Below are 10955 nucleotides of genomic sequence, written 5' to 3'. Positions count from 1 at the left end.
CAGTAGGAGAAAAGCAAAATGATTAAGTGCTGAAAAATTATGGGAAATCAAAGGGCATAAAAGAGGACCCCCAATTAGTCCAGAAATTCAGCTACCAGGTAAGATGTCTAAAGGTCACGAAGAAACCACTAAAGGGTTTTAAATGTGTACCCACGTTTCGCTTCTTGCTTCAGTCATTCTATGGGTTGGTGTTACCACTTTCACGGCTGAGCTCCTAGTCAGAGGGCATTTTGAAGAAAGAGCCAGGCCAAGTCGCTCTCGGCATAGGGACATAATTTAACTCTTTTAAGATTTGCTTTAAGGGAAAGATGAAAAGTGTCTTTTTAAAACTAATTTATTTACTTACAAGAATAAATAAAAGGACTTTTTTTTTTTTTCCAAATGTAAAAAAGAAAAGTGGATAGCCTTTGACTTCAGTAGCATAGATGTGTAAAGTTAAATTGATACCACATAGGGTCTATGGGCAGTGAGGGCCCAGAAACAGATCTGTCATTCATTTACTTGTTCATGATGCACAATCATTCTTAAAAGTGTTGTGTGACAAACTCCTAGAAATTATTGTCTAAATGTGCCCTCTCCCTATTACTATGTCACTAAGTGTGTAGACCTGCCTGATTCACTTACTAAAACTGTATCCTGCGATAACTTTTTGGAACAATCCCTGAAATATTCTCCACTGCTTATTTTGCAGTAGCTGAGAATATAGCCTGCTGTTTATGGGCAACTAGTCATGGGGTAAAGGGTGAGATGAAACCAGTGTTAGCCTGGGTAGGCCTGGGCGTGAATTCCTTCTAGATACTTACTTAATGTGTGAACTTGATTAAGTCTATTTGTTTATTTTAAAACATTTTTACACTATATTTCTTCACTTATAAAATGGGTAAAAAATATCTGCCTCTTTGGATTTTTATGATTAACAGAAAAATGCAAGTAAAGTGCCTTGTATTGAGCTTCCCATGTAGAGATAGGTACTCAAAAATTTTAAAAAGCTCTTATTTGCTGCCTTTTCACGGGGGTATGTTAGGCACATACCTTTAATAAAAGTTTCCAGTGAAAGGAGAAGGGGAGGCTGAGTTTGGGATGCGCAGTGATTCTTTTTAAGATAATATCTTTAGTTTCAATTCTGTAGCACTTTTGAAAAACTGGTGCTTTGTGAAACAGCAAATGAAGTAGTGCTCTGTAACATCTCTCAGAATTCTTCTCTCTTTTTAGCCTGGACCCATTACTTTGAAGGTCCAAAGAGGACTGTTCCTTATTTTCTTCTATGCAGGTGGAGGATTTTTTTTTCTTGTACCCTCTGCTGACATCTCATTGATTTTCTATGTTAAAACTTAGAAGAAAAAAAAAACTGCTTTGAAGGTCGAACTGCCTGGTGTTTGTTTAATAGTAGAAGCCACGTGTTTTGACACATCAAAGATTAAGAAAAGAGGAGGATTTTTATTTCATAACTATCAAAGGGAAAACTTTGAGTTAATTGAATGGCAACTAGTCCCCTTTGTGCTCATTTCAGTTTCTGGCGATAAAGATGCTCGAACAGTGAGATCGCAACCAGTGAAGAAGGCTGCGCTCTGAAGGACAGGAAAGGTTGGCTCTGCATGAGAAAGCCCTTTCAGATCCAGAAGGAGAATCGCGCTTCCTTTCTTTTCCTAACCACAGCCTGTCCTGTAATTAGGGGAGCAAGTCAATCTCAGCGAGGCAAATCACTGGTTTTCCATGAAATAATTATATTTCTTATGCTCTTGGACATGTACACCTCTAAGCCTAAAAGCGGAGAAAGATGTTTTGGTTTTACGTGAGCTGGGGGAGGGAGAAGAAAAGTGGCAGCGACAGTGTAGCAAATGGGTGAAAGCACAGTGTGGCAGAGGAGAGAACAGGATTCCGACTCCGTGGGGGCGTGGGAACACTGAGTTCCGCACAGGGAGCTCCCCTGCGCAGAGCACCTTGTGCGCGAGTTGATAAACTCTCGCAAAGGAAACAAAATTTGGCTTTCCTAAACTTTCTGTATGTTCAGAGAACCCCATGCCTTGTCTTGGCCTCCGCAGCGCCCGACTGGGGTGACAGCACCCCTCCTCCACCGGCCCGGGCTTCTCCTCCGGACCGCGAGCCTGTGGCGGCTCCCCGCGCGCCCAGCGCACCGGGTGTCCCCTTGCAGGAGCCTGCGGGGGCGGGGGAGGAGGGAAGGGCGCGACGCGTGGGTCGCGCCGGTCCCTTCACTGGATGGACGTCCGACGCTGCCTCCGGGGCGGAGACAGCTCCGGCCACCATGCGCCCGGTGGGGCGATTCCACCCACAGTTCGCCGGCTCTGGGGGTGGCGGGTCTTGGCGCGCGGTGCCTGCGCCAAGGGAGGGCAGCCATCGCCCCCGCGGTCACTGGGGCCCTGCGTACCCCGCGGGCTCGAGCAGGTGCGCGGTGTGCCGGCCGGGTCCCCTTGTCCTCCTGCCCCGCGGCTTGGGCGCTGCGCCCGCCCCGCCCCCGCCCGCGGGCCGCCCTGGGCAGGGCCTGCAGCTGCGGCTGGGGAGCAGCTCACGGGCATGGGCCGGCGGCCGGCGGCGGAGGGCGGCTGAGGGCTGCTGAGGGTCCGCGCAGTGGCCTCTTGTCGCCCTGCACGTGCCTTGCCAGGCAGTGCGCCTGCTCACAGCGAGGACCTAGCCCTCTGGTTGCAGAGACCCGGTCCCGCAGCAGCGGCGGGTGGCTCTCGCTGCCCTGCTCTGCACGGGGCAGGGCGGAGCGGGCTGCGCAGCCCGGGCGCGATGCGTTGAGCGCTCGGAGGGCCAACCGCCGCGCCTCTCGGCGGCAACCGGCGGCACCCATGGAACCACTGGGCAACTGGAGGAGCCTGCGGGCGCCACCGCCTTCGATGCTGTTGCTGCTGCTCCTGCAGGTGGCGGGGCCCGTGGGCGCCCTGGCGGAGACCTTGCTGAACGCGCCGAGAGCCATGGGCACCAGCTCCAGCCCGCCCAGCCCTGCGAGCGTGGTGGCTCCCGGAACGACGCTGTTCGAGGAAAGCCGGCTGCCTGTGTTTACCCTGGATTACCCCCACGTGCAGATCCCCTTCGAGATCACTCTGTGGATCCTGCTGGCCTCCCTGGCCAAGATTGGTGAGCGAGCTAGACTCGTGGGGAATGGGAGGGGGCGATCTCGGGGGGACACCTGGAGGGTGACTGGGTCAGCCAGCTGACCTCTGGTCACTCAAGATAGTGACCGCCTCATCTTGAGTCAGGGCAGGGGCCACAGATGGAGCAGCTTCTTCTGGTTGAAAAGGACTCTAGGAAGAGCAGTTTCGCGTTTTGGTTCTTAAGTGAACGTTGGCCTTGAAATGGCCCCAAAGTGTGAGTTCTACAAACTTAGCGATTGCTGCTCACTTCTGCCGCACGGAACGCCAAGTTTGTCAGCCCTCTGCTTAAGTTGAGTGAGACCTGTTTATTGAAGTGTACCAGTCTCACCTGCAGGGAGAGAGGTGCAGATGAAACCCGGAGCTATTCATAATGTGGTTAAAACCCTGGATGCTACAGGAGAGAGGCGCCTTGGCAGTGACACAGTACCTGCTGTGCGCCTGACTAATGAGTTGCATGGAAGGGGACCAGGGACACCTGAGTGCTTGCAGCTGCAATAGAAACGCCCTGTCTCCTCCCTCTATTGGGTTGAGGCTGTCACTCTCCAGGAAGCTTTTGCTTCAAGGGTGGCTGAACCAAGTGAGGTGAGATGCATATTTAAAAATAATTAATTCTGGGCCCAGGACAATGGCCCAGCCTGTAATCCCAGCATATTGGGAGGCCCAAACGTGAGGATCCCTTGAGGCCAGGAGTTCAAGATCAACATGGGCAACATAGCAAGACCCCACAATACAAAAATAAAAAATCGGCCGGGCGCGGTGGCTAACGCCTGTAATCCCAGCACTTTGGGAGGCTGAGGCGGGTGGATCATGAGGTGAGAAGTTCAAGACCAGACTGGTCAACATGGTGAAACTCTGTTTCTAGTACAAATACAAAAAGATTAGCCAGGCGTGGTGGCGGGCGCCTGTATTCCCAGCTAGTAGGGAGGCTGAGGGAGGGATTGCTTGAACCCAGGAGGCGGAGGTTGCAGTGAGCCGAGATTGCCACTGCACTCCAGCCTGGGTGACAAAGCGAGACTCTGTCTCAAAAATAAATAAATAAATAAAAAGTAGCCTGGTGTTGTGGTGCACGTGTGTATTCCCAGTTACTTGGAGGCTGAGGCGGGAGCCTGAGGGAGGAGGATCGCTTAAACTCAGGAGGTTGCGGTTGCAGTGAGCCGTGAATGACACCACTGCACTCCAGCCTGGGCCGCAGAGAGATACCTTGTCTCAGGAAAAACAAAGCAAAACAAAAAAACTACCCACTTTCACACTACCTTTAACTCTCATTTTGAAAGCAGAAACCTCAGAATATATTATCTCATCTTCATTACCCATGCCCCAGAAACTTTTATGTTATGAGCATGGTGCTTTATATTATTTTTACTTTATATTTTAAAGACTTTATAAAAATCCTGAAATATATTAACTACTGTTATAATGAATCAAATAAGTTTATTAGGTCCAAAGAATGTAGGCATTACATATGTTTTATGTCTTTACCCTGTGAGATGAGGCAAATTTCCATCAAGAATGAAAAGACACGTTGTCTGCCATCCTCAGGGAGCTTATTGATGAGTAGAGAGAGGTGTACACACTATGTGATTATTGCCCAGGACACTGCTAAGTAGGGTGACAAACTCAGAAAAGATAGTATGCCATTGCAGGGAAGCAGAGAGCACTTCCTCGTGCAGATAAAACTTTTAAACTGGATTTTCCAGGATGACCAGGATCTGGTCAGTTAGAGAGAAAAGGGAGCAACATTCCAGAGAGGAATGAACAAAGACATAAATTGGGAGGGGAGTGCAAAACAGGTAGAAGGGATGCTTTGCAGGAGGGTGGAAGTTGTGGTAGGTAAACCGGAAGCAAATCTTCATGCCAGATAAGATTAATTAGATTCTATTAGTGGTGACTAAGAGAGACACATATTATTTAATGACTCTGAAGTCTGTAATTGACTGACTTTGACGTGGTTCTACTAGTTGAGTGCCTTAATTCCACTGATAAATGGTATAAGGGAAGGGGACTTCCCCATCTATCAACCAGATAGGCACATTTGTGTAAATTCATTGCCTCTAATAATAAACTCAGATGCCACAAGCCCGCCCTGTAGGGAGTGGCAATATTAATACTCCCACTAGTTGAGGTGGAAACTCTGAGTGAGTGTGCACCCAGAAGCACACAAAATGGCGAGCCAAAATGAATGACCTGTTCCCTGTCACTCCCTCTGAGCCTCAAGGCTCCATCACTGGAGGCCTGCTTCTGTGCCTGTTTCCATTACAGCTTCTCTGTTGCCATTTCTATTCCAACTCTCCCCTTTGTTCATCACTTCTGATTGTTTTAATCAGATTAATGACAATAATGACAGCCGCTAGGAGGCATTTAAGGGCATTATCTCTAATTTTTACAGTCACTATGCCAGGTAGGTGTTGATTTCCTGGTTTCATATAGGAGAAAATGAAAAAATGGGGAGATTAACTTGGTGGTGGGTGGTGAGCCAGAATTCCAGCCAGGTCTGTCTCATTTCTCATCTTTGTGCATTTCCAGAAGGCATGTTCCTTTGTGAGGATTAAATGAGAATGAATGTGTAACACCTTTAGAATAAAGCTGGGCACACTGTAAGTACTCCATCACTTCATCCATACTGTCATCATTAGTAGCAGTGAGGACAGTGGTGTAGTCAGAGTAGCAGTAGTAACTGTACAGTTTCTGGCACTACAGAACCTTTTCCACTATTCACTGTCCTGGGCTGCCTCCTGTCTCTCTTTACTTCTGTTTTGGCCTCAGCCTTCTGCAAGTGTTCTTATTCTGTGGGCTGCCTTTCTGCACTTATTCTCTTGCTGTCCTGTTCCATTCATTTGACTGGACCAGCTCACTCTCACTGTGTGATATTTTGTTAAAGGCATTCATGGTTGCTTGCGAAACAGGTGCATTTATCTCTCCACTAGCATTTTCTTAGCCCAGATGTGTTTATATTCCCTGGGACCCCTCTGTTCTACTTGCCAGTTTCTGCTTTCCCCTGCATCATGCTTTGCTATGGAAATCATCACATATTGCACCTCCTGTTCTCCCCCAAATTTGGAACGTCTCTGGCTACTACTTTATCTTTCCTTTCTGCATCTGAGTGTCACAGAGATGATAATTTCCACCCAGAGAGGGGTCTGAACAGCCAAATGGAGACTGCCACGGGTAGAGTGAAGGGTATATTTCTCAGGACAGAATGTGGAGTTTTAAGAGTCCAAAATGCTGGTGCCTGGGGTATTTACTCTAGATTCTTCTGCACAGAGCCCAGCCTTGTCCTGCAGCTTCCCCTGTGTTCCTAGAGGAGCCAGGAAATGCCCAGAAATCCCCACCCCTCCTCTTGCTCCCAGGGTCCTGAACTTTCTGTTTGGTTTTAAGCAGGATGGTCTTGGTGCTGTGGGACACTTTTGTACCCCACTAAACAGTCATCTAGTCATTTATCTTTCAACTTTTGCTCTGAAAAAGCCGTTTTGGGGTGGCTTATATGACTTAAGTTGCTCATATTTGTGAATGAAGAGGAATTGCGGTGTGCAGGTGGTTGTGAAACTGTGGGATAATGCAAATGCTAACCCCTGCAAAATGCCATGGTTTCTATTTAGGGCACTTTTATGCCATTTGTGTAGTGTACCTAACCTTACCTGCCTCAGAGAACATGGAGAAGCATTGCTAGTGAAGAATCTAAACATGGTTAAATTAACAGGTTGTCCAAATTGGAAGCTCCAAATAACATTTGCAGGGTATTTAAATAATGCCTGATGGTGAATTCAGAATAGTTTTCTAATATAATATATATTATATTATATATTATAAGCCAATATAATCTTAGAAATATTACAATCAGAAGTGAGAAAATCCATTTTTGGCAAAGTAATGAATGATTCAGCTTAACTCTTAATTGTTACACTTCATTATCATTATCAGTTACACTTCATTATCATCACTTCATTATCAAAATCAACATCCTAATTACTTGGTCCAGAAAAAGTAGTTTTGTAATTATAACATTTACCAAAACAATGATAATGATGATAAAGATGATGATGAGTATATGCTTATGAAGTAGGTTAAAATATTTTTTTAAAGCACAGCAAATTTAGTATACCTCGGAAAAGCTTTAAAAGTTTTGTCAAGAGATGTTTCCTCATTCGATTTTTACTTAGGTCCTCGCACATGTGAATTCACATTATTCTTTCACTTTGAATATTTATATTTTGAGCAACTGTTGATTATTTTTACAGTTATAAATACACACTTTGCTTGATAAATCTTGTACAGAGGGATGGGGTTCTACAGCCTGGAATAATGGGTAGCCAAAGAATTAAGATACAATTTTCTGGTGTGTTTTAAGATTGCCTCCTCTGATTTCTTTGCCTGTGAAATGGCCGAGTGGGGTTTTTGCTAATTTGGGAGAACTTGGACATGGACTGTATTTCTTCTCAAGGTTTAAGGACAAAGCACTGAGTACCTTGCTGTCTAAAGTAACAGAGCCTCCTTCTTTGTCCTGGGGTTCCCCTAACATACCTTCCCATATCTTGAGGTCTTGTGAGGCTGGCCTATTTCCATCTCCTTTCAAGTGTCACTGGTCACTCTGCTCTTTTTTATTTTCTCTGCCCCTTAGTTGGAGTAGGATGCAGAATTTTCCACCTCTCTCCATCCTGCTGAATTATATTCTCATAATTTTAAGGGAAAGATAGCAGTTTGGCTCATGAAGACGTCTCCTCTGGGATCCAGGCTATGCTAAAATTGATATCTGAAACCTAAGAGTTTCATATCTGTCTGAATTACAGAGACTTTGATCTCTGAAAAAAACTTATCCTTGCACTTAGCCTGTTTTTCTTTGTCCTCTGGTTTTCCTGAGGCATATTCATCAACTGGATGGTCGGTGGATGGAGCTCAGGGTCTTCACCTGCTATCTGAACCACATCTCACTTTGAATACACTTCTAAATTCAGGAGTTTCTGGTGGCAGGTATTGGTTCCTAGTAAAGTTAAAAGGAGAGCACTGATTCCTTTCCTTCTCAAAGCCTCCATCTTCTCCCAGTGGGCTGCTCACACATTTTCTGTTCTCTGTCTGAAGGAGGACTTCAACAGCTTTCTCATCTTCTCTCTGAAAACCAATTGGAGTGTCTTCTAGAATTTCGCCACTATACCTTACCTCTGAAGTAGTTTGGTACCCTTTAAAATAATAGATACTTTTATCATCAAATGAAAGTGTTACATTATACCCACTTTGACAATGATAACAATACTCAGCTTTATTTGTTACAGAATTATTTCACCTAGATTGAAGCCCTAAGAAGTATACAATGAACTATTCGCATAAACTGTTTGTTCTGGCTGGGTATGGTAGCTAACAATTGTGATCTCAGCACTTTGGGGGGCTGACGTAGGAGGATCACTTGAGGCCAGAAGTTTGAGACCAGCCTGGGCAACATAGTGAGACCCAATCTCTTCAAAACGTTAACAACAACAACAACAACAACAACAGAAAGCCAGGTTTGGAGGCCTGTGCCTTTAGTCCCAGCGACTCAGGAGATAGGCAGGAGGATCACTTGAGCTCAGGAGTTCAAGATTACAGTGACCTGTGATGACGCCCCTGCACTCCAGTGTGGGTGGGCAACAGACAGATGGAGACCCGCTCTCTTAGAAACAAAAAACTAAACTGTTCCTTGGATGGTATAAAAACTCACTTGTAAAACAAAGTGAATTGATGGTTTTGGTATATGGATAGATTTTAATCAGTTGAGTCCATTGCTTTAATGTTTATAGTTTTATTTGGTTTATCTGTGTCTTCTGGGATCAATTTTGGTCATCTGTATTTTTTATAAAATTATTATTTTGAGTTTTTAAAAATTTGTTGGAAGTTGTTTTATGATTTAAAAGATCTCCACTTTATATGCATATATGTTCTCCTTTCTGTTTCGAATATTGTTATGTTTTTCTTTTTTTCACCTCGATCAGGTATGCAGGAGTTTGTCTATTTGATACTTTATCAAAGAATTAGCTTTTGGTTAGCTTCTAAGTTATCTGCTTCTACTCTTACATTTATGATTTACTTACTTCAGCTTCCTTTGGGTTTATTTATTTAATTAATCCTTGAATTGAAAGCTTAACCCATTAATTGTTTAGTTTACTTATGTTCTATTATTATTGTTAATTCACACCTTACAAGAGTAAGAAACACCAATATTTAAAAACATAATTAATATTATTTTCAATAGCTTCTCTGGTAGGTATTTTTATGAATCCCTGAGCTCCAAAACTGACACGCAGTTATGCTAAAATGACATCAGTCTTATTAACATGAACAAAATTACTTCAGTAGCTTACTTACTTATTGAAACTCCTAATAAGCCAATTCTCTAATCAATTTATCCAAAATATGGATATTTGCTTGTCTTCATTAAATTCGAATCTATGATATACTGCATACTTAAGACTCTGTCACAAACTAAACGTATTCATCATACTAAAAGTTTATGTAAATCCATCTTTGATACAAGTAATACCAATAAAGATAATGGTAAAGACAAAAGATTTAAGGGAAATTATGCAAATGACTTATCAGTTTCTGAATAAATTGCATGATCGCTTTACCGCTGTTAAGTAGGAAACCATGGGTGTTCTGAAAGGATTACTTAACACGGCATACCAATGATAAAACTGGAATGGTGACTGCTTTTGATGGATCTCATCTCAGGATGCTCAGAGTCTACAAAATCAGTTTGATTTTCATGGAGCCAAAGGAATGCTTCATGAACTAAAATAGGATTAGTCAATGAAACTCTTCTTAAAGATGAATTCTCATGATCCAAATGGGTAAATTTTGGAAGAATGGCAATATATGTTATTTAAGTCTAGAAATATTCCCCTTTTTCCTACTTTAGTTGCATTGCATAGTTTTGATATGCACGGTTTTCGCTGTCACTCAGCTCTCAGTATTTTTAAACCCCCTTGTGATATTTAATGCTAACTCAATAATTAGTCAGAATTTTACTTCTCAGTTAATAAACTTATGGAGATTTGGGGTTTTTTTGTTGTCGTTGTCAGTTTTAGAGATAGATTCTCACTGTGTTGCCTTGGCTGCTCTCAAACTACTTAGCTCAAATGATTCTCCTGCTTAAGCCTCCTAAGTAGCTGTAACTATAGGCATGCACCACCATGCCCAGTTGTTTTTTATTTTATTTTGGCTAGATAGGTATAATGCTGATTTTTAGTGTTGATTGTGATATCCTTTATGGCTTATTTTATGGACATTTTAAAACTATATTTTCCACTTAACGCTTGAAAAAGAATGTGTATTCTCTATTTATTGTGTACAGGATTTTATATACTTAGATGTATACATATACAGACACACAGAGACTAGATCAAATTTCTAATTACGGTGTTAAAATCTTCAATAGCATTACCAGTTTTTTAGCTACTTTATCAGCTCCTGGGGTACATTAAAGTCACTTCTAAGATTGTGATGTCAATTACTTTTTGTAATTGTTGCAATTTTTGCTTTGTTTTGATGCTATGTTATTATATACTCATTCAATATTGTTACATCTTCAGAGTGAGTTCTTCCTTTAATTATTAAGTTTTTAACTTCCTTATTTCCAGTACTTGTGGCTCAAAGTGTATTTTTTTCATATAAAACTATTACCATTTAAAAGAAAACTTGATTTTGCACATGTACTTTTTTCCATATCTGTTTTCTATAACTATATTTTCCAGATTTATATTTTTATACCTATGCTATCAAATGAGTTGTGTCATTTTCATTTGGATAGGTATCATTAAACCACATAGATCTGGATTTTGCATCTTTAATTTCACACTTTAAAACACCATAGCT

At 43.0% G+C, this 10955-nt stretch overlaps 1 protein-coding gene across 2 annotated transcripts in view; it reads left to right on the top strand.

The window, feature by feature from the left end:
- The first annotated feature begins 2810 nt into the window (after positions 1–2810).
- LOC105490131 (solute carrier family 9 member A2) overlaps positions 2811–10955 on the top strand; it is a 90323-nt gene continuing 82178 nt past the window's right edge. For both annotated transcript variants that reach the window (XM_011755518.3, XM_011755517.3), the window contains exon 1: positions 2811–3099. In XM_011755518.3, the coding sequence (XP_011753820.2) occupies positions 2811–3099 (289 nt within the window). The remainder of the gene's footprint in view (positions 3100–10955) is intronic.

The sequence above is a fragment of the Macaca nemestrina genome, chromosome 13, assembly GCF_043159975.1.
Source record: "Macaca nemestrina isolate mMacNem1 chromosome 13, mMacNem.hap1, whole genome shotgun sequence".
NCBI lineage: Eukaryota > Metazoa > Chordata > Mammalia > Primates > Cercopithecidae > Macaca > Macaca nemestrina.
The sequence above is the reverse complement of the archived record's forward strand: the minus strand, read 5'-3'. Positions and strand labels throughout refer to the sequence as shown.